General features: G+C 40.1%; 1 protein-coding gene across 4 annotated transcripts in view; it reads right to left on the reverse strand.

The window, feature by feature from the left end:
• Positions 1 to 24572, reverse strand: part of NOL4 (nucleolar protein 4) — a 387938-nt gene that overhangs the window by 262886 nt on the left and 100480 nt on the right. For all 4 annotated transcript variants that reach the window (XM_004702942.2, XM_004702941.2, XM_045296177.1 and 1 more), the window contains 2 exons: positions 5330 to 5441; positions 4317 to 4429 (listed from right to left, as the gene is read on the reverse strand). In XM_004702942.2, the coding sequence (XP_004702999.1) occupies positions 4317 to 4429; positions 5330 to 5441 (225 nt within the window). The remainder of the gene's footprint in view (positions 1 to 4316; positions 4430 to 5329; positions 5442 to 24572) is intronic.

The raw sequence follows: 24572 nt of genomic DNA on the forward strand, positions 1-24572 counted from the left end.
GTGGACTTATTTTCTTACATCTACCGTTGAATCATACTTGTACCACACCCACTCTTTTTAAGATACTAAGCCTGATGTCTGTCCCTACACTGCAGAACAAGCGAGGAAACAAGAAATCACTCTAAATCATTGCACTTCAAGTACAAAGGGGCTTTAAAGAGTTTGTGGGAAAATGAATGGAAAAGATAATAGAATTTTTCCATGAATTTTTTGCAGCCCCCTCCTATATGACCAAGCAACACAACAGTGGACTCTTTCCCAGGTTCACATACTCTTCACTTACTTCTCAACCTTCCAACACCTTTTCCAACTCTCAGCTGCTGCTCGAATTCCCTTGTTTCCCCTTTCCCTGAGGAACTAGGAGTAAACAAAAGAAAACTACCACAAAACCCACCATCAAATGCCTCCAACAATTTCTGTCTGAAACCATATACTCAGCCTTCCTTTCTGTCCTCGAGTGTTCTCTAAGCCCATCACGTCCCATTTTGCGCAAGAAACCATCCCCACTCCTGCGTCATCATGTCTCCTCCCTCCTGCACCAGTCACTTTGTTGTTGGTTTCATCATGTCTCCTCCCTCCTGCACCAGTCACTTTGTTGTTGGTGCTGCTGCATGATTCCCTTCAACACGCAAGCATGCAATTCATTTTCTCATCCTGTGAAAATAGATGTTCCACATCTATCCCTCTCACATAAGTGAGAAACCCATAATCATATTGGATAGGTTGGGAATCTGATGAAGAAGCCCCATATCCCCAAAAAGACCCTATCTAGTGCGATTCCATAGTGAATGGTTCTCAAGTCTCCACAATGAAAATCAAAAAGCATGTCAAATAAAAGAGCTCTTGTTGTAGACTCTGTTGTTAGTCGCCCTCATGAAGCTTCTTATTTATAATGACCCCAGAGTGGAACTGTTCCATTGTGTTAACTGGGCTGTGGCTTTTTGGGAAGTGTGTCAGGCCTATCTTCTGAGGTGCCCCTCAGAAAATTACTTACTACACTGAATCCAGATAAAGATTCCAAACAGGGATCATTTTTGCCATAAACTAGGTTTCCTAAAACTGTTTCATTTCTAATTTATCAGATGTATTGGGGAACAAAGCTGCAATGGTCACCGTAGGTCAATGCTTATGCAGTTAGAGGATAGGGTTTTGTCAACTGGGAGGCCAAGCTGAGACTACTTAATATTGTGTTGGTCTCATGTCAAATTTCCTCCTTAGTCAGTCTGTTTTCAGTGGAGCAGCTAGCATGATCTTATTTTTTTAAAAAGAAATCAGATCACGTGATTTCTTTGCCGAATCCCTCCAAAGGCTCTACGTTTTACTCAGAGTACAAGAGAAAGGGTCTGACAATGGCCTATGAGGTCTTGGTGACCTGGCTTTGCACCTTTCAAACACCTGTCCTGCCATTCTCTCCCATGTTCCCTCTGTTCCCCATGTTGACTACTCTGCTGTTGCTATATATAGCCTGTGGAGCATGCTCCTGTCTTGGCGACTTTGCACTACATCCTCCTGGTACACAGCTCGCTGCCTCATTCAGGTCTGCCCTAATGATGCCTTCCCACAGAAGGTACTAAAATGTGAGCTCCCATAGGAAAGGGATTCTTATTCCTTCAGTCTTTATTTTTAGCATCTTCATATCAATAACTTATTGATTTATTTTCTTTATTATCTGTCCCCAGCCCCACCACTACAGAATAAGTGACCGTGTAGAATTTTGGTCAGTTTATTCCCATATTTTATCCACCACTTATTCCCTTATCTTCAGACCTGCCAAGGATGCCAGGAACAGAGAAGGTATCCAACAAGCATTCATTGAACGAATGCCTATTACAATTTACAATATAACTGATCACAAATGAACATCTTATTGAATTCCCTCCAAAGGGGGTATCCGTTATGGGACTTTCTACTATAGTAAAGTTAGAGTTTTGGAAACTCACAGGGGCATTTCTACCCTGTCCTATAGGGTTTCTATGAATCAACACTGACTGGATTGCAGTGAGTAGTGAGTTACCTAACTCCTTTCAGTAATCACAGTTACTAAAATTAAAAAAAAAATAATTGAAATAGTAATGCCTAGATGTTTTCAAAGCAGTATATATCCAATTTATTATTTTCAAATTATAAGCATAGGAATGATTTTCCTTAATCTAGTTGTCAATGGAAAAGGATTTATTTGTGTATGTGTATAATAGCTATGATTTTTTTAAGGTAAAAGGATTTAGCTCATTTGGACTGTATTGTTAGCATAAGGTTGATCCCATCTAAATGAACTTGCTACAAATAATTTGCCAGGTCTAACTAGCTAATATTTTTTAAAATTAGAATTATGCAATAAATTATAGGGATTTTTTATCCCATTCCCAGGAATATTAGGCCCATTGCTGTCCGGTGGATTCTAACTCTTGGCAGCCTATATGTTACAGGATAGAACTTCTCCAAAGGGTTTTATGGAAGTAGAATGCAGGGCCTTTCTTTAGTGCCTCTTGGTGGGTCTGAACCACCAACTGTAAATTAGCAGTTGAGTTCCAACCACTTATGTCACCCAAGCACCTTTCTCAGCAATCCAGCACCATCACTCACCTATTGCCATCAAGTCCGTCCGTTCTGATGCCTAGGGTCCTCCCTGGGCAACGTAGAACTATGCCTTAGTGTTTCTAGACGGTCCCTTTTCCGGGGAACAGAAAGGTGCATCGTTATCCCAAGGAGCCACTGGCATTTGCATACGACTAATGTGTCACCAGTGGTTTTTCTCAGGTGCATTAATATTCTCATAAGGGTCTTTGTGCCTTTACTTCAGCAATTTTATTACCACTTATTTTGTCATTTATACTTAGCCATTAGTGACATATAATCTGATACTACATTGAACTATATTTTTTATAGAAATGTACCCGAATAAAATATATTGAGAACAAACAGTATTATAAATACAGGTTTGTTTTTGAACTTGCCCAATTACAGAGGAAAACAAAATGTTAGGTTCAAGTTATGTGAATAAAATTAACTCAATAAAGTAATTTTAAGAGAATTTATTGACACTTTATCAAACAGTGTTATATTTGAAAAATGTTTAATCACATTTTCTATTCAACAAATATTTCAAGGAGAGACTGTGTTAACCTGAGAAACAATTTTTAATACACATAATCTGAATACGCCTAGCAATTAATGGCTACTAATTGCTAAAAGTGGGTAGATGCGTTCATTAGCATTGGGCTGCTAATTACAAGGTTGGCAGTTCAAACCCACCAGCTTCTCCTCAGGAGGAAGATCAGACAGTTTGCTCTCATAAAAATGTCCAGTCTTAGAAGGCCTACAGAGGGTTGCTGAGTTGGAAACCACTTTACAGCAGTGGGCCTGATTTTGGCTTGTGGGTAAGTATTTAAAAGGGACCTACGAAGTCTTTGTTGTATATCTCTGTTGTTATGTCTCATGGGTATTAGGGCAGATATACAGCTTATTCTCAGCATTTGAGATATTGCTACAAAAATTGGAGAAAACTGGAAGCCTAGTAAAGAGTGTTCATATATACATACATTTAGTGTCTGATATATGCTAACATACTGCTGGGGGGGGTGTTGCATTCTACATTTTCACAATACAACTATAATGATGTGGAACATCAGGACCTCCCCAATTAAGACTGATCACCACAAACTGTCTCTAGCAAATTCAGAGAGACAGACAAGTCTATATACAGAATAGTGATGAACTTACAAATAACTTTAAAATATATGTACGATTTGGATAGCTGGGAAATCATTATACTTGACTCATTAAGTTAACGTTTCTGATTTTTCAGGCACAGTAGCCTGGGCATTTACATATCTGTGGATGCTCACTTACCCCCTCCAACCTTTAGCTTCCTAGTACATCAAGGCAAACTCAAGAGGAAAAGAAAATGATTCTTGGGCAAGAATAACAAGATTCCCAAGTAGCCCGAAGGTCCTCATTTACTGCCATGGAGTCAATGCTGACTCCCAGCGACCCCTGTGGGTTTGAGTTCCCAAGACGATAACTGTTTATGGGAGGAGAAAGCCAAATCTTTCTCCTGAAGAGCTAGATCGCAGACCAACTCACAACCACTATATTCCCAGGGCTCCCCAAGGTAAAGAAAGGACTGTTAAGATGGTTCCTCTCCAGCCAAGCCTGGAAGTCTCCAATCCATTTCCCCTTCCATGCAATCTCGGAGGCATCCTTTCATTAAAATTCATCTCATACTTTCAGAAAACCATCATGCTTAATACAACAGTAATGGTGATCAGCCCTCATTCGTATTACAAGTGGTACAAATGTAGATGCTCTCACGTTACCTCATCTTGCTGTGAGTTTAGCAGCTGCAGTTTCATATGCTTCATATAGGCCATCGTAATTGGCATGTTGTAGTCAATCATACTGGTCACCAAAGTGGGAGGCTTTCCATTATCTGCAAGGAAACATTTTTTAATGGGTAATGGAAAGAACCAGAATTCTCAAACCTGTCATTTGATGCAACTTGTCCACATTGAAATAGGGTTCTAGACTAGACACCAAGTGTTAAGTAGCATGGTTGCTGCTAGGTCATTGAAAAAAATTAATGGTAAGGGTCTATGAGGCATAATGAGACAAATTAGCACTAAAGGTACATTAAGTATTCATAACTACTAGAGAGCGCGCTAATATTGTGTGTAACAGTGACTAAGGCTGAAACTCAATGAGTTCTATTGTCCTCCTTTGCTGCAGAAGTACTTTTTAGCTGTACCACCTGAGTGCATACTGACATCGGATTTGTCATGTGTTCTTATTCTACTTTCCAGTTTGCTCATCCTCTAGCAGATCGGAATGGACTAGGTTAATTGCACCTGAGAAACAAATGCCATTCCAGAAAGAAATCCAAGGATTCAAACAAATAATCTAGGTAATTGTCACAAAATCTAAATCCAAAGGCTGGTTATTGGCACATCAATATGTTCAGTGGTTGCACCCACATGATTCACCATCTAAGAAATTGAGACTCGGGACTGGACCCGGCATTGGTCTACTATACATTCCTTCGTGTACTCTAGGGGAACTCCCTGGAGATGTATACAGTAAGTGGAAATTCAAACGTTATCTTGGGGAAACCAGTTATTTGCTACAGTTGAAACCTTTTTTTTTTTTTCTTCTGAAAGCACACTGAATCACTTTCTAAGTGGATATTCAAAATCCACAGCCTCCTACTTGAATAAATGAGATGATCTGACTTATTGAACTGTTTCGGTCTACCCCGTTTTTATAAAAATGAGGACTACAAATTGGCATTATGAATAAAATTACTTTCAGCCTCACTAGTTGACACTGCAGCTACCTTTATGATCTGCTCCGTCTGGGTTTAAATGCATTCTTTTCTGGCACTCTGAGCAGCTCATTAGAAACCGTGTCACAGCTTCTCTTGGGAGGAAGGCATAGCTCTCTGAAATCTGAAATGATTCACAAAACATTGGTGTTATTATATAAGCTGACTGAACATGATTTCACAAAAATGATCATTGTCTTTCCAAATAAGACACATTGTTCCAGAATGGCAGGAAGCACAGGAAAAGCATGCACTGCGTACAATGCATCATTTCGAGAAATATCTATCCAACTTCACTGCGTGCCTCTTAAGGGCTGATGATGGAATGCCAGGGGAAGCCGGTCAACCACATCTAGAGATTATCTCTCTATACATCTGCATTTATAGGAGGGGGGAAACCCCCACAATGTACAGGTATTTTCGTGAGTTTTATTTATTATTAAAAGTTGTCAACACTTTCTTAAACTTACTGCTATCACTCTAATTTTTTCCCTCCTGGTTTACATGTATATTTTAAATTTAGCCCCAAGAAGAAGTAATAAACATTGAATATTGCATAATGAGAGTATCTTTTAAAAATATGTTAATTGAAACTAAAAGATACATTCTAAGAGAACTCATATATATATATATTTCCCCCCGCTCTGCCATGAATCATCCCTTCCACAGAAAATGACACACTTGGAAACGCATTTGGCCATCTAGTTGATTTATCTCCTGTCAGGTGTTCCTCATTTATGCCCACAAGAGTCACACTGATTGTCAGAGCAAGCTTTCTCAGTGTCCGACACAGAGCTTCTATTTTGAGAACCAAGATCTGGAATCAAGTTAGAAATCAATGCTCTTGCCACCATGATTTTTATAAATATCAACTTCTCAAAAACACAGTTGTTTTGCTCTTCAAAGCAAATGACTCCTGAAGTGAAACGGAGAGATTGTTAAATCGCTCGGAATGGTAATAAAAGCAGACACTGACACGAGCCTGAGACGTCTAGTCCCGGCGTGGGTGCTGCGCCACAGTGCGTGAGCCAAGAGACAGCGGAGGGATAGCTGCGTGGGAAACGAGACAGAAATGCCAGAGGCAGTTTCTGGGGCTAGGCCCATGCCTGGCCTTTATTTAACACCAATATATTTTAAGTTAGCAGAAAGGAGGGGAAATATACACCAGATGTGTAATTGCGTGTGAAAATACACTGATCCATTAGTGGTAATAGGGTCAACGTTTGCTTATCTGTCAGAGCACAGCACTGAACAGACCCCACATCCCAAGATCCAAAAACTTAAAGGGTTTTGTTCCTGAATTTAATATATCTTAGCCTAGCTCAGTGAACACCGGGAAACAGAGCTGTAAGAATACCAAAAGGAGAAACCAAGTTGTAACTAAAGGCTTCCAGGGTTAATCCACAGATAGATAATGAAAATATTAGCATTTGAAATATGCAACTCCGATTTCATATTTATAACAAAATCATGTTTATTCCAGATTTTTTAGAACTTGGAATAGAAAAGGAATTGTGAGAGGAAAAATAAGCAAAACAGTTTGGAAATATCATAATCTTTTATATTAATTATTGAATAAAATTTATAAGCAATAAATACTTATAAATTTAATAAGAATTGCAAACTCCCATTCCCTCTCTCTCTCTTTCTCTCTCTCTCTCTCTCTGACTCTTTCCACATACACATATGAATTTGATTCTTATTCATAAACTTGATAGCTGGAAATTACTCCTTTACCTGGTTTATTTATCTGATAAGAAGTCACTTTTCTGACTATCTGAAATCAATTTTACAGTAATTCAGAATGTTTTTCAAAAAGCTATGATGCATACCCAAAGTTATCTCCAGTTACAACACAATCCTGATACAAATTTCAAAAGGAAACTTGACAGAAGTGGGAAATTTTATCTTCAGTTTTCTATGGTAAGTCTATCTAAGATCAACAATGGTCTCTATTCATCTGGAACCAAAGAGAAAGGAGGAAACTCATGAATCAGGGCAGGGCCTGCACTGCTGTCTACAAGAACCCCGGCTTCAGCCAAGCCCCCACGGTGCTCAGGCACTGCTGCTGAATCCTCTTAGCAGGAATGCGATAGAGAAGTTCAGATGAAAATGAAGAAAGTTGCAGAAGAGGACTTCAGACTTTGAGAGAAGCCACACTTAACTGGGCCCAGAAAAGCGGAGGAGTCCCTGGAACTAAGGCCCTGAGCCACTCTTCACACCTTGATTGGACAGTTGCCTGAAGCTGCCTTTAAACGAAGTCACATGTTATCCCAAAGAGTAAAGATTGCCGCCCCTTTGTCTTGAATTACATTTTCCCCCCTTAATCATCTATGTAAAACTGAAGGACCAACATCTATTTTAAAGGGAGATGGAAAGACTGAGGAAGAGCAAGGGATTAAAATAAACATAAATGAAACACTAGAACAGAAATACCAAGAATGTCACTGATCATGATACCTAGGAACTGGGAAGTGGGGGTGGGGGGTGCTATGTAAATTTTCATCGAAGTATAATTTTTAAAGGTCATAATATGTTGAAATCCCTCTATCATGGTCTATCTCACAGGGAGTTACAGTGCATGGGAACTGATGCGATTGACCAATGAATTCATTAGCAGACAGGATTTGGGAAGAATGCCCAACTGGTGTGCAAATGAGAAACTCTGCTCAATCATGTCCACCGATATAATCAGGAGTACCTTCCATTTGAAAAGAAAGTAAGTGGCGAATCTGAGGCATGCCTCATCGACATCCTCAGTGAAATCTATCATTTTCCCAACGTTCATAAAGCACTTGTGCAGAATCCCTTCTGTACAGACCTACTCTGCGACCCAGTTAGTGGATTGTCCCAGACACACTGCACCAAATCCATCTTTATTGGAATCTTTTTCATCAGTTTACACCTCATTAACAGATTCATTTAAAAATAAGTGTATAAAACCTTAAATATATGTTTGTGTACATTTGCATATATGTGTGTGTTTTGTGTGTGCGTCTCCATGAGAAAAATTACATCTAGTCTCACTTTGCAACAGAAAATGTTTCCTAGCGAGTACTTTATCATGTTATTCCTTGTGCATGTGATTTTGGGGAAGCACCTGGTATGTCATTATAGGTTTTATTATATACATGATAGGTGTATAGATAATCTATATTCCCATCATTATACATAGGAAGTTTAGAAGATCTTTCCAGGCTCTAACCCCTTAATTCTTTCTTTTCCTGTCTCGTGTTTGTTGCGTGGGACTCTGTTCATAACTGGGGGTCTTCTTTGGTATGAGGAGAATAGGTCGCATCATCCTGGCATTCATTTCCAGGACAGGGTGCAGAATAGAACTGCACTTCCTGAGGTGAACAAGGCTAAGTCTGGTTGAAAATAAATTTCCGGCCAAGGTATGTCTGAGGAGATGTGAACAGCCAAAATTCTGGTTTCTAAACAATGTTTCATGCAGGGTTCCTGGAAAATGCTTAGGACCCAAGAAAAGAAGTAACAACAACATAGTGTTTTTTTTAATTATGTATTTCAGAATATAAATCATATAAATGCAGTCACCATAGAAAATATCAGAACCTGTTAAACTTCTTTAAAACTGGGTGATGCCTGAATAGGTTTTTTGATTGTTTGTTGGTTTTCACTCTATAACTGAATTAACTATGGTTGAAGGGTGAGGAAACTATCGCACAAGACTTTTCCCCATTATTTTCTGCTTCTGAAGGTCTTAATTTATTAATGTGTTATTCAACATTGATATTGCTTTTAATGAAAATATTACACTGCAAGTCCCTTAGGATTGAAATTTGTGTGTAATTCAGAAAATAATAAATCATATTATCATTATATATTAGAAGTGAAAAATAATCTAATTGAAATATAATAATATGTCTACCTAAATTAATTTAACTACAGCATATTTTGGTGCATTGAACAATAAAACTGGTCTTTAGAGCAGAGTGCATTAATTAAGTAATCTACAGTTGGCTAATCCACCTCAAGAAAACAGAATGCAAAAAAAGAAAAAAAAGAAAGAAAACAGAATCCTCAAACCCATCACAGACAATGCCAAGGAGAAAAACACATAACTGAAAATACTACTTGAAAGCATCATAATTGACAACAACTCTGCCCTTCTGAAGAAAGAAGAAAAGATCCTCTAAAACGCCCAACAATTTACAGCCAAATACCAGCATCTCTAGGGTACTCAACGTCCACCCTCCTCTGAAACCAGCTCAGTAATGATAGAAACATATATGTTAGTCTGAGTAGACTAGAGAAGCAAATCCAGGACACTCATGCATGTAAGAGAGAGCTTTATATCAAAGAGTAATTGTACATTAAGAAATTACCCCAGCCAAGTTCAAGTCCATAACAAGTGCAATATTAGCCCATATATCTGATACCATCTCCCATATGTCCATAAATTTCTCTCTGACTCATGCAGCCCATGCAATGATGCTGAATACAGGAAGATCACAGGCCAGTGGCTGGAAGGTCCCGTGGATCCAATGGCAGCAGATGCATCTCCAGGGCTCTGACTGCCATCTGCGTGGCTTCACCTGGCTTGTCAACCAGAAGGCCAAGCAGAGAGAGTATGTCCCACCTCCAAGGAGGAAGAGAGGAAGACCAAGAATCTTCAGGAATAGACCACACCCACGAAGAGGGATCATCCAGCTGTGACATGATAGATGGGATCGTCTCCACTCCTTCATTCTTTTCTCAAGTTGACATGAAATTGTCTAACTACCACAGACCACCCCTTGTCAACTTGACACTTTTATACCATTCTTTAGCCATACACAATTTTTAACAAACAATAATAAAATCATATCTGTGCCTAGCAGGATGAAACTAAAATGCACATTTCAAAATGTGCCATCCTCATTTAAACATAATATTCTATAAGCGAACAAAAACAACAATATTCTATGCCTAATACTTGCTAATAAAAGTTATTTTATAAATACATAAAATTTTATTAAAAATTTTTATTTATAAATAAAAATAATTCCTAATAAAAGTTATGTGAACAGTTACAAACCCCTATGAAAGTTTGTAAGCCAGCGCCTTCATGCCTTTATCTGCCCAATTTTTGGTCTCCAATGCCCACTTATATCAACTCAGTGTTCTGAGGAGACAATCAGATTCTTTGATGTGATGAATCTTCACTCCAGTTGGAGCCTTGTGAGTCTGCATACATAAGCAGTCAAATCAGGACAGGTCATCCATAAAGTCAGCAGCAACATGAACCAATTCACAGGCTCAGAAATCTTCTCTACATCAATAAGATTCTGATCAACTCAACATGGGCAAACTTATTAGCCTCACTAGGATTCCCTTTGGCCAACTCACCTTTCGACCTTGGCCTGCATTGTCAACAATGCTAGTCCCCTTGGGCTAGGTTATGAACTTCAGACCAGCCAACCACCTCTCGTCTTCTCCTCTAGTCCCCTTCGACCAGGTCCAAGGGTATCAGTGGCCAGACTCAACCATCTCTATCCTGCTGCATTTCTTCCACTTCCACTCGACAAAAGGATCCAGGTGGTTACCTAGCAAGCATTTCAGGTTGCCCACAGGCTACCTTTAACATTAAGTCCTAGAAAAGAGAGTTTCTTCGTGGCTCTAAGTTTTTCCAGCTTCAGGCACAAACATCTAGTTCAAAATTAAAAAATCCAAAGGGTCGTTTTTTCTTCTTCGGTTTGTTAACAGCCCCCTAGGCAAGTCTCTTTGAATGCTCTGAGTGTTTCAAAGTACTGTATAGGTGTTAACTTTTCAGAGCCTTCTTTTTAGGCTTGTCCTAACCCATTTAAAGATTTAAATTGATGACTGAGAGCAAGTAGGCTTACAAACTCCCTCTATTTATACTTTCCAATAATGATCTCTATCCGTCATTATATCAATAAGAATAGACAGAAGAAAACAGTATAAACCTAGTCCAGCCAGATCCTAAACTCAATTCTCAAAGCAGTCAAGTCCAATCTTTATCCATCTCATCTTAATCCTTATCTAAACTATTCCACTAATACAAAAATGGCCTGAGACCTCTGGCTGCATCAAGCCAGGGCTGGGCTTTCTGTCAGCCATTCTGACCGTCTGTCAGCCATTTTCACTCAACAGCATGATCTCAGAGAAGCTCAAGGGGCAATTTTGCCTCCTGAACTCAAAAGTTACATTTATCACACCCATTTTTGCCATTCCAGGCAGAAATAACCAAAACTGAATCTAGGAATCAAAACCTTCATTTACCATGTCTTTTCCAGAAAGCAATCAAGCAAACAGTGTGGCCATATCCGACCTCCATCTAGCCAAAGAATAACTACCATGAGGCAGAGTTCAAACAAGCACCCACTCTCCAGCTTCAAAATTTGTTTCTCTAGTCCTCCACTCCTGGTACCACAATGTGTTAGGCAGGGTTCTCTAGGGAAACAAAACCAGGACACATGTAAAAAAAAATAATATATATATATATATATACATACACACACACACACACATATATATATACATATATATGTATCTATATATAAATATATATGTTTATACAGTGAGAAGGAATATAACAGCTAATTCGTCCATAAAATGTTTGTTTGTTTTTAAAGATAACAATTTATTGAAGGAACATACTCTTCTTCCATCTGGATCTTGGTACATGAATTGGTATTAATTTCTTCCTTCTTTCCTTCTTTTTTGAATTGTGTAACAGAGTCTGGCTCCGCAAATAAACTTTTAAGTGCAAATATCTCCAATTTGTTGTGTGTGTGTTTTTTGTTTGTTTGTTTGTTTTTTAACATTTTATTAGGGGCTCATACAACTGTTATCCCAATCCATACACACATCAATTGTGTAAAGCGCATTTGTACATCGTTTCTCAAAACATTTTCTCTCCATTTAAACCCCCGACATTAGGTCCTCATTTTTCCCCTCCCTCCCCGCTCCCCCCTCCCGCATGAGCCCTTGATAGTTTATAAATGGGTATTTTGTCATATCTTGCCCTGTCCGACGTCTCCCTTCATCCACTTTTCGGTTGTCGAGCCCCTAATAAAATGTTAAAAAAATAAATAAATAAAATCTTTTTTTATGGGTTACCCCCTTTGTGTGTATTTATTTATACATATATTATGAAAAGGAAATATAATTATCCAAAACTCTGAGATTAAATAAAAACATTATTAAAACTATCTGCAAAATTCAACAGGTAAAATTGATAACCATCTAATGCTCTGTTATGTTTATTTTAATATCAGAGTTATAATTTCAGCAAAAAAAACAATTTCTACCATGGATATGTATTTGTTAAGAAACAGGAAGTTAGAAAAGGGAAAGTTAACCAATGTTAAAGACAATGTAATGAATAGCTGTGTTACTGTCTGTCCTCAGGCTGTCTCCGAATGAGGGAGTGCTCAGGTGACTCACAGCACAGCCCTGGTGGCATATTGGGTAGTCAGTCACCACAAGGTCAGCAGTTTGAAACTACCAGCTGTTCCACGAGAAACAAAAGGCTTTTCCACCGTGGAAGTCTACCTTTCGACTTTGTCCATAGGCTGGCTGTGAGTCAGAAGTGACTCACAAATAAAGCAAGCGGCAGTATGTTTGGTTTGGGTCTGGGTGGCTTGAAGACTAAGTGCCTGACTAAGGCAGGCCACAGAGAGATTATGGACTCAGGCCCAGAGCACCACAGTAACTTGAGTGGTGCAATCAAGTAAATCACACACTTCTCTTTAGTTTCCCAGTGCATATAAAACTTATGTTTACACTCCTCTGTAGTCTATTAAGTGTGAAATAGTAATGTGAACCGAATCGTCTCATGGGGTTTTGCAAATCTTTACAGAAGCATACCACCACAACTTTCTCCCACAGAGCAGCTGGTGGGCTCGAAACATCGGCCTCTCAATCCACAGTCAAGTGCTTATCCCACTACACTACCAGCTCACTCTCACAAATGCATAATATATTTGTGAGGAACAAAGACATAATGTAATATTTTTTTCTCTTTAAGCCACAAAGCATTGCAAATTGAGAAAAAAGTTTGTAGTAGGGTAGAATGTTAAAGATGGGCTATTTGTCTATGCCTTCCAAAGTTGCAAATATCCTTACTCTCTACTTGCAGCTGCTTTCTTTCTGGGCATTTTCAATGAAAAAGACAACCTATAGAAAGGGTCCATATATCTGCCACTCTCTAGTCCCAAAATGATAACATATTGATGATTCTCATAATTAAGATTCTCATTAACAATCTGACCACTATCACTAAGCTTTGGCTGTGCTAACAGAAAAGAGGGCTTGCCATGTTTCTCCGAAAGTAAGACATCTCCCCCAAATAAGACCTACTTGCAGTTTTGCCTCCTGATGAAATATAAGGCATACCCTTGAAAATAAGACCTCCCCAAACTTCAGGCCTCCCCGATAATAAGGCCCCCTGAAGCTACCGTAGCTCTGGACTCCGGACCGTAGCAGCAGGAACCGCCGCATAGCTCACTATTGGCCGCAGCGCAGCTAGAGCAGACAGGAAGTGCAAGTAAATGTACCATAGATTGTTGTACATGGAAATAATGGTAGTAACAAGAAATTCTTGACACTGTAAGATTCACAGTTTGTCTGGTTATGCTGGTTTGTGATGACAACTACTACCGTACCGTATACAGGTAATACATTTCCTTTTTTTGGTTCAACAATAAATGTGTACCGTATTCTTCTTTATGAAAAATAAGATATCCCCTGAAAATAAGACCTAGTGCATCTTTGGGAGCAAAAATTAATATAAGACACTGTCTTATTTTCAGGGAAACAGGGTATAACATTAATATCGCTGTGCTTACAGTATCCATTAATGAGTACTTAGTAAGTGGATTGTGCTAAGAACTTTACATAGATTCTGTAATTTATTCCTCATAACATCCTACAAATAGATTGCTATCATCACCACTATCACTTTTATTTATAGGCAGACCATGCTTCAGATCAGTTGTATAATGTGTCAAACAAGAAAAAGAGACAAGATTCCCATGTGATAATCTGGTTTTATATCCCAGACATGTCATCATTTATTTCATGCTCACTCTAGGTTGTCAGTATTAAAGATTTTAAGGAGAGACCCAGTCATATCCATAAAGGGCTGTGATATTAACCTCACAGCATTGGATAATTATACTAAAATGTACCCAGCATGAGCTTCTTTGTACATATAAAATGCTCCTGTCGGTTTAAAGTGACCTTTCTTTAAACAAGGGGCAGCTAAGAGCTCCTGCCTTGTCTCAGGTTGCAAAGTTCTGCAAGAAGCACATCAGACTGACGCTGCAGTAACAGAGAGGGCTCCACCTGGAAGGCATTAATAAGCCAGCTGTTCTGTTCCAGCAGAAAGGATCGCTAAAATGATGGCTTTGCAATAACGCTGTAATATTTTAACAGCCAGGAACTAAATACAGAGGGCTCCTGCTTTTAGTCAAATGCATAAGAGGAACGTAAATAACTACCTATTTCTAAAGCAACATGACTTACAATTATTCCAAGAAATTCACCAGTAGAGAAGCTTTGCTTGGTCCAAGAGGTGAGACTAAAAATAAAGTCATCACGCACTGAAACAAAGACATCATGCCCCATTGTGAATAGTGGGCACAAACAAAGACATCATGCCCCATTGTGAATAGTGGGCACAAACAAAGACATCATGCCCCATTGTGAACATTGGGCACAAACAATCACTTTTTAAAGCAAAGCAATCATAAACTAACCTAAAGATTAGTTTCATACGAAACTTGTACCAAAGTTGATTTTTTTTAAAGTTTAATAGAAGGGATAAGTTACTGGGAAATATAAGAAAGGGTAGGAAGGAAGAGTTGCAAATAATTTGAGTAATAAATGCTTAAAACCCCATGACAGAATCAACTGATATAAAAAGGATAGTAATAGAAATTGCAAAGAGTTGTAGTCTAACAAATTAGAAAATGTTGAAGAAGTCAAGAAACTTCTGAAATAGTATACCGCCCTAAACTAACACCAACTGAGGTAGAAAACTTGAGGAGAGCAAAAAAATAAATATTAATCAGGTAACTAAAGAACTCCCAGTCAAAGAAAAGTCCCGGCATAGATGACTGCAGTTGTGAATTTTACCAAACATTCAGGAAAGAGCTAACACCAACTTTACTCAAACTATTCCAAAGCATGAAAAGGGATGGACAATTTTCAAATTATATATGACGTGATCATAACCCTGGTGCCAAAAAAAAACCCCGAAACCCAGCAAAGACATCACTTAAAATGAAAATTGTACACTCATATCTCTCATGAATACAGATATTAACGTTTTCAACAAAATCCTAGCTGATATAATTCAATAGCATATCAAAAATAATAATAATGCATCATCAACAATAGTTAAGTATGAGAATCAACCACGTAACTGAAACAAAGGCAAAGCATCTCATGATCACAGCAACACAGGCATAAACGACCTTGAACAAATGTTAACTCTCATTTCTGAAAAACACTCAACAGAATAGATCCTCAATATAATGAAGGTCATAGATGCACACCAGTGGATAATATTGTCTCAAGTGAGTGATACTGGAAGAATTCCCCTTGCAGATGACGACCAAAGATGGCCTTTTTATCACCATTCTTATTCAGTATTGTACTGGAAGTCTTAGCCAAAGCACTCAGCAAGAAAGGAAAATAAATGGTATCCAAAATGGTAAAGAAGAAGTAAAACGATTTCGATTTTCAGATGATAGAATGAGCCGATAAAGGCAATTTCAGAGCCATGACATGAAAGTTAGTGAAACGAATGGAAGCATTCAGCAAAGTGGAAAAGTTCAACACTAACACAATCAGTTGGATGAATCTATATCATGGGCTCCCAAAGTTATTTGGCCTCCAGTCTCCTTTTCAGAGAAAAAATAAAGTTGCTCAGTGCCTCCCGGAAGGAAAAATTTCTCTAACATAGCTCATAATTCAGGATAAAGTATAGCTAGCTCGTCTGCAGGCCCCCAAGAGTAGTCTGGCATCTCGCAGAAGGTGGTATTGTTACCGCGAGAAACCCTGACCTACACAAACAAAGAGAACTCTGGAATGGAAATCCGGAAACCAATTTCATTTAGAACAGCTATCCAAAAGGTGAAATATTTATGAATAAAACTAACCAGAGAAGTGAAGACAATTGTGAAATTCTACTGCCAGGAACCAAAAAAAAAAAAAACAAAACCCAACCTAAATGGGAGACCATGCCATGCTCATGAAGAGTTTAATGTGACATTATGAAAATGTCAATATTCCCCAAAGCTATCTATAGATCTAATGCAACCCTAATCCAGAATTCATCATCATTTTTAATAAAAAATAGACAAACTAATAACCAATTTTTTTGGTTATTAGGAAAGAGACCCCAGATTAGCAAAATATTACTAAAGAAGAACAGAGGAAGAGATGTCCCACTTCCCAATCAGAAAATCTGTGACACAGCCATGCTAGTTCACAACAGTGGGTACAGATACAATGACAGATACAGAGCCCAATGGACCATAATCGATAGCTCAGAAATAAATCCATCCACCTATAGACACTTGATCTTTGACATTCAGACAAAATTCATTAAATTGGGAAGAGATGATCTCTTTGAAAAATGATGTTGGCACAAGTGGATACTCATACGCAGAAAAATGAAATGGGATCCATATTTCATACCATATACAAAAACAAAATTAAACTAAAGCAACGCTGTAAATGTAAAACTTAAAACTAGAGAGAAAATCAAAGACATTTTAGAGACAAACTTACACCCATTGCCATTGGAACACTGACCATATAGAATTTCTGAAACTTAAATCTTTGTAAAGGAGACCTGATAGCTGAATGGGTATAGGTTGGCCTGCTAACTGCAAGGGCAGCAGTTTGAAACCACCAAATGTTCTGAGGGAGAAAGACAGGGCTTAGTGGTTACATGTTGGGCTGTGATCACATGGTCAACAGTTCGAAACCAGCAGCAGCTTCACATAAGAAAAACTGGGCTTTCCACTCCTGTAAACAGTTGCATTCTCAGAAACCCACAGGGGTCATATTTGTCATCAATGACTCCATGGCAGGGAGTCTGGTCTTGGGGTTCTACTCCGACAGAGGTACAGTCTCAGAAGCTCGCAGGGCAGTGCTGCCTTGTCCTATGGGATTGACTAGTTGGCAGTGAATTTGGTTTGTTTATTTGCTTGATTTCTAGAAATCTTTTAACACTAAGATGTTTCTTTCCTAAGCCATGGGATTTTCAATAGCTCCATTTGCATGTGGACATTAGATAATGAATAAGGAATATCAGAGTAGAATTGATACATTTGAATTATGGTGTTGGCAAAGAATATTGAAAAGACTATGGACTCCCAGAAGAACAGACCAATATGTCTTGGAAGAAGTACATCTATAATGCTCCTTGGACGTAAAGGCGGCAAGACTTCAACTCTCGTACTTTGAACATGTTATCAGGAGATACCAGTTCTTGGAAAAGGACATCAAGTGATTACAACAATGGCCTCAAACACAACAATTCTTGTGAGGGCCCTGTCGGATGGGGCATGGTGCCAGACTGTGATGCGTGGGGCATCCATGAGTTGGAACTGACGGGATGACAGCTAACAACAAGTCGTCATGGGAGCACAGAGTCTCATTTTCCGCCCCTGGAGTGGCAGATGACCTCAGACCATTGACCTTGTCGTTAGTAGTCCCGCAGTTACCCTACAGCACTACCAGGGCTCCTTCGAGACAAATTCAAGAGCCCTAATGTGACGTACATTCATTAGTGAACATTATACACACAGAGTCAAAGACAAAATGATGACTGTACTCCTAAAATTAGACACGTGTGTGCATCAAAAGAGTTAACCCAGCAGTTCTCAACCTGTGAGTTGCGGCCCCTTTGGGGGTCGAACCACCCTTTCACAGGGGTCGCCCGATTCATAACAGTAGCAAAATGACAGTGATGAAGTAGCAATGAAAATAATTTTATGGTTGGGAGGTCACCACCACATGAGGAACTGTATTAAAGGGTCGTGGCATGAGGTAGGTTGCGAACCACTGAGTTAACCAATGGAGTAGAAAAACCTCTCAGGTTGGGAGCAAAGTTTTGGCAATGCCATATCAAACAAGGGACTAATCTTTGAAATGTATAGAAGCCTTCAACACCTCAACCACAAAAAGATAACTAATAAAAACTGAAGAACAAAACTCAATATCAGACCGGCCAGGCTTCCTGATTGGCTGGAGATCAGTAGGCCTCACAGCACTGTGGCCTTTCACCACCCTGCTAGTCTGGAACGGAACTCAGCCCACATGATTCCCTCTTAAGTCAATAGCGAACTCTATCAGGTCAACAATGACCTTAGGGAGGTATGAGGTATATGTTTCAAAGTATAACCATTTGAGATTATTTGTTGACAAGATCAGGAAGCAGGAAGGGGTGAAAAAGGAACAGAAAGAGAAAACAGGGAGAAAGTGAGATAAGAGATATTATATTAATGGGGGCATAAGCAAGTGTGGTGAAGAAAGCTGATGGTGCCAGGTTATCAAAAGATAAACCATCTAGAGTCTTAAAGGCTTGCAGGTAAACAAGTGGCCATCTAGCTGAGAAGCAACCATACCCACATGGAAGAAGCACACCAGCCTGTGTGATCACAAGGTGTCGAAGGGATCAGGTTTCAGGCATCAAAGGAGGAAAAATCATATCATTGTGTGCTCGCCCTCCCGATAAGATTGCTGAGGGAAAATGGTGGCATAAGCAAGTGTGGTGAAGAAGGCTGATGGTGCCCGGCTATCAAAAGATATAGCGTCTGGGATCTTAAAGGCTTGAGGGTAAACAAGCAGCCATCTAGCACAGAAGCATCAAAGCCCACATGGAAGAAGCATACCAGCCTATGTGATCACGAGGTGTTGAAGGGATCAGGTATCAAGCATCAAGGAACAAAAATCACATCATTGTGAATGAAGGGGAGTGCAGAGTGGGGACCCAAAGGTCATTTTTAGGCAACTGGATATCCCTTTACTGAAGGGTCTTGGGGAGGAGATGAGCCGGTGAGGAGGCAGTGTAGCAACAATGAAACATACAACTTTCCTCTAGTTCTTAAATGCTTCCTCCCCCAACTATTATGATCCCAATTCTACCTTATAAATCCAGCTGGATTGGAGGATGTACATTGGTACAGATGGAAACTCGAAACACATGGCATACAGGACAGATGAACCCTTCAGGTCCAGTGGTGAGAGGGGTGATACCGGGAGGGTGGAGGAAAGGTGGGGTAGAAAGGGGGAACCGATTACAAGGATCTGCATACAACCTTCTCTCTGGAGGTCGGTCAACAGAAAAATGGGTGAAGGGAGACGTTGGACAGTGTAAGATATGACAAAATAATAATGACTTGTAAATTATTAAGGGCTCTTGAAGGAGGGGCCAAAGGGGAGGGAGGGAAAAAATGAGGAGCTGATGCCAGGGGCTCAAGTGGAAAGCAGATGTTTTAAGAATGATGATGGCAACAAGTGAGCAAATGTGCTTGACACAATGGATGGATGTACGGATTGTGATAAGTGTTGTATGAGCCCCCAATAAAATTATTTTAAAAACAGAAATATTATATTTGGTAGATTGCAAGCAATGGCATTGGATGATATGTGTACAAATTATTAAAAACTGATCTGCTCTGTAAACCTTCACCCAGTTCACAATAATTTTATATATATATATATAAAGCAGATGTGAGTCCCTGCATTGTGTCAATGATTAGCTGTCAGGCTGCTAAGTAGAAGCCAACCAAAGATGCTTGTGAAGATGGGCAGCTGGGGATCTGCTTCTGAACGGTCACTGCTTTGTAAAGGCTTCAGCAGTTCTCTGCACACACAGGGGCCCCGGGAGTGGGGCCTGATTCTGTGACCACCAGCAACACTAAAGCAGAGGAAGCCAGTCTGACCTTCCGTGCTATTTATTGTGAAGCTGAGTAAAAGAAAGTGAATATGAGATTGAAAATGAAAGGCGATAAATTCAAAGTGTTGACAGTAGGCAGGAATGGTTTTCAGACAACTCAGGTCAATTTTTTCAAACAACTATAAGCAATCAGGGGACTGGAGGCCAATGTACTGCATGCAGAAGTAAGAGTGAAAGGAGAATCCTTAAATGCAATGTAGTGACAAGAAACCAGTGTCCTTCGGGGACAGAGAGAAAGGGAAAGTGCGAGGGAAAAGGAAGCACCCAGTTAATCAGCTGGAGCAAAGGGACAGAAACTCCCTACATGATCTAAAGACACTAGAGGAGGAGGAGAATCTCTAGGTTGTACAAAGGGTTAAAGCATTGGACTCTGAACTGCAAGATTGGAGGCTGAAGTCCACCCAGAGACGCCTGGAAGGAAAAGCCTGGGGACCAACTTTCCACAAATCAGGCATTGGAAACTCCTTGGTGAGCAGTTCCTCTTGGCAACACAAGTGCTCACCATTGACTAGGCAGCCACTGGTCCTGAGGTAGAGAAGGGTACGAAACAGCTCACAGTATCCCAGAACAACATGGCCACGATGGGTTTGTTGATTCACCAATAGCCATTAGAAGGATCACAGTACAGGCAAACAAGAAAAAGAAAGCAGTTTAAGTTGAATCCAATTACAATGAACTCGTTTTTTGTTGGAAGTTTGTTTTGCTTCATTGGTCAGATTTCATACCTGGCGCTACTGCACTGCAAGAAAGAACTTTATTCTCTTCACTATTTTTAAATCAGTGATGAGCAGCCTGACTTCTGAGCTTTATTTGACAATAAGGAAGAGACGCAGCAATTGAGTTCATGTGACATCAAAAGGAGACAGTTGAATAAACTGAAAATGGATCATGGAAGTTGTGGGTGCTGGTTTTGTAGCCCTTCTTAGACTAGACTATTTGCAAAGGAACAGATTGGCATAGCAGAGGATTCTTATTCTAAAATAAAACAAAGTAAAATACAGCAGATGGGCTCGGAAAAGTTTTTCTTCTTACACGTTGTCCTAATAGTAAAACAAAGAGGAGCCGTCAATATTGCATGCAAATAAGCTGACTGAGCAAACCAAATATTTGCAGCACGACAAACTACATGAAATATACAATTACACGCATGGAGTGTTAGGGAAATTCACTTTCTCGGTGTTTCCTGAGGAGTAAGAATAGTACGAATGCTTTCCTTGGGACTTCAGAAGGAAAGGAGAGGAGCCTTCAACCTGGTCTGGTACTCATTCCCACAGCCAGGTGGTGAGTACAAAGCTTTCCCAGGCTCCTATTTCAGCTCTCTGTTGGGAGTGGCATTTGCTACACCCTGTTCACCCGCGAGGATCCCTGGTGCAGTGGGTGGTTAAGAGTTTGAAACTGACAGCCTCTCCTCGTTCGGCTCTCAAAGGAGTCCCAGCTCGCGGAAACCCATGGGAACAGTTCTGTTCTGTGAATTGCAATCGGCTCAAGGGCCCCAGGTTTGGTTTGGCTTAGTTAATCCTTGCGGAGTTACGACTTCCTTTGGGAGATCCCCTGACGTCACTCAGAGCACTATGCCAGACGCTGTCCCGTGTGACGCATGGTCACCTCACACGTGCCAGAGCAGAACTGTCCTCCACAGGGTTTTCAAAACCTACTTTTTTTTTCGGAAGTAGATCATCAGGTCGTTTTTTGAAGGCGCCTCTGGGTGGACTCAAACTTTCAACCTTTTGGTTAGCATCTGCCCACAACTATCCATTTGCATCCCATAGACACTGAAAGCGGCGCGGAGTCGCCAGGCATCGTGGGGCACAAGGAGGAAGATGGGGAAGCTGACATGTGAGTCTGCTGGAAACGCCAGGGGAACTGCACAGCCCTCAGATAGGCGCCTGGGAGAACACAAGCCGCCGAGTCGGAGCTGATAACCCTGTGCCACAGAGGCCGCCTGCATTGTCCAAATTTATAAGGGAAATATTTAGTAGTACATCGAGTCGAAACGGACCACATAGCTTCCGTCCGCAAATGTCATTCAACCGCAGACGGTGTTTACAATCATGTTGACATTTGCAAAGAGAGAGCAAGGATTCCATTTGGAAATGACGGTGACTTGGGGAGTGTCGCTGGAACTTACCACCCCGAGATGAAGAATATTAAATCACCTGGAGTCCTGAGGGTGCTGCCAACTGCCTGTCCAAAAAGCCTACGGGCCCTACTGAGGAATATTGCTTTAGACAAGATGAATAGTTATCCAGCTGATGTATGCATGTGACGAAAATATCGCATTTCTAGGTTCTCTAACTGAAGAGAATAAGCAGGCCAAGATGGAAATTTCTGGGACCAAACTCCAAAATCTCAAAAGCAGAAGCTCATTCGGGGTCTCTGTGGTGTCTTGTCATAAGTGGTGTCGGAGAGACAACACGCCCTCCAAAGATGAGCGCAGGGGTGAGCGCAGGGGTGAGAGGGAAGCCTACAGCAGAGGAACGGAGTTTACAAAGACAGAGCTATCGGCTAGTTGCTTTTTGTTTTCCTATCATGAAGTCACTAAAACGTTCCTTCATAAAGTCTGATGAATGAGCAGAACAGCTCTGACAAGGTCATGAATGACAACACAGGGGGGTGCTACCCACGGGCCACCGAGGCTAAATGACACAAAGAAAGACGCGAACTTCCATTACCCAGTTAATAGAAAACAAGCATTTTTCAACACCAAAACTCTGAAACTCTGACTCATATTGGCCCTCTGGAGCCTGGTGGACCTGCCCCTGTGGGTTTCCAAGACTGTAACCCTTCATCAGCTTAGAAAGCCTCCTTTTAACCCCCGGGCCAGTGGGAGTTTTAGAACTGCTGACCTCCTGGCTAGCAGCCCAGTTCGTAATCACTGCACCACCATGGTTCCTTTGACAACACCAGTGTGTTGTCAATGATCCTGCTCAACTCCACCGTCCTCAAAACCTTCATCTCTACTCATCTCAATAGAATAAGTATCAAACTGTAAGCAATTATGTTACAGCTGTTACTTATCTAAGTTCTAAGTCTCAAACCACCCCTATGCAGTCGAGCATGCCTGAAGCAGGAGCATTCAGACTAAGTCGGTGTATAAAACACGGATCTTGTCTATCAGAATATCAACCTAAGTCCATATGACATTAAAGTTAATAGTACTTTTCTACTACTTCATATTGTTTATGTCTTTCCTGTTACATTTTATCCCACTTCAATATATATCGAGTTTTTAAAACAGGTGCACACATACATGAACTTTAAGAAATTCTTAAGATGTTATTTATTCCACCATCCCAGCAGCCTCTGGATCTGACAAGTGCCATCCCTCCTACAGACGTTAATGGCTCTGAGTAAACACTTCTAAAAGCTGCACTGGCTCGTTTGCACCACTAGGGTGCACTGAAGTAGCAATATATTGAAGTTTGATGTAAAGAGTTTAAAGACACCTCTAAAAGGCGAATTCCCTTTCAAGGAAAAAGATCTACTCCCTGGGTGACATAGTTTAATAAGAAAACTGTGAGTATGCTATCAGGAACATCAGTTGGCATGACGAACTGGTTTGGCTAAGCTAGTGTGCCTTTTTATGTTCTTTTGACTGTCTCCACTAACAAATAAACAGCTTACTAACAGGCTGTTTTGTTTTGTTTAAGTTTTCACTCTGAGATGTTTTATACATATAACTTAGATTAATACTATTTTTAGTTATCAAAACAGTTGGCCTCTTCTAGCATAAAACAGATTCCATATTATATGTACTGTGCTTACATTTGAGAGCTGTTTTCACTATCTAAAAATCACCCCCAAACGTATACACTGGGAGCTTCAAAAAGTCCCTGAAAAACTTACCAAAGGATCATGGAAATTTCCCAACACCTTTTGAACTTTCTCTCTCTCTCTCTTTCTTCCTCCCCTCTCTCTTCCCTCTCCCTAGCATTTTCTTTCTGTCTCTCTCGTACACACACCTATCTATCTGTCCTACTCTGTCTTTGATGCCCACTTCTTGAATTAACTTTATGGCATACCAAAAAATCAACAAGACGTTCACTTTTGTCACATATTAAGTAGAAAAGTAACTAATATGAGTATAGTCTACTGAAAAAGGTGGTATATTTATTTAATGGGCCATCAAATTTTTCAAAGAAAATTTTTATTTAAATTATACATTAAAAGATGAATGTTTAAACCTTGTTCAGCACCTACACAATCATGCAAATCCAGGGGGTGCTGTACACTGCAAACGTGAGGTATGCAGGCAGTCTTCAAAGCCACGGGTGATTGCCTGATCTGAATTCATCGTTACCCCTTACAGCA

This window comes from Echinops telfairi, unplaced genomic scaffold (genome assembly GCF_000313985.2).
Source record: "Echinops telfairi isolate 266 unplaced genomic scaffold, ASM31398v2 ScPeMD7_7400;HRSCAF=8409, whole genome shotgun sequence".
In the NCBI taxonomy this organism is placed as follows: domain Eukaryota; kingdom Metazoa; phylum Chordata; class Mammalia; order Afrosoricida; family Tenrecidae; genus Echinops; species Echinops telfairi.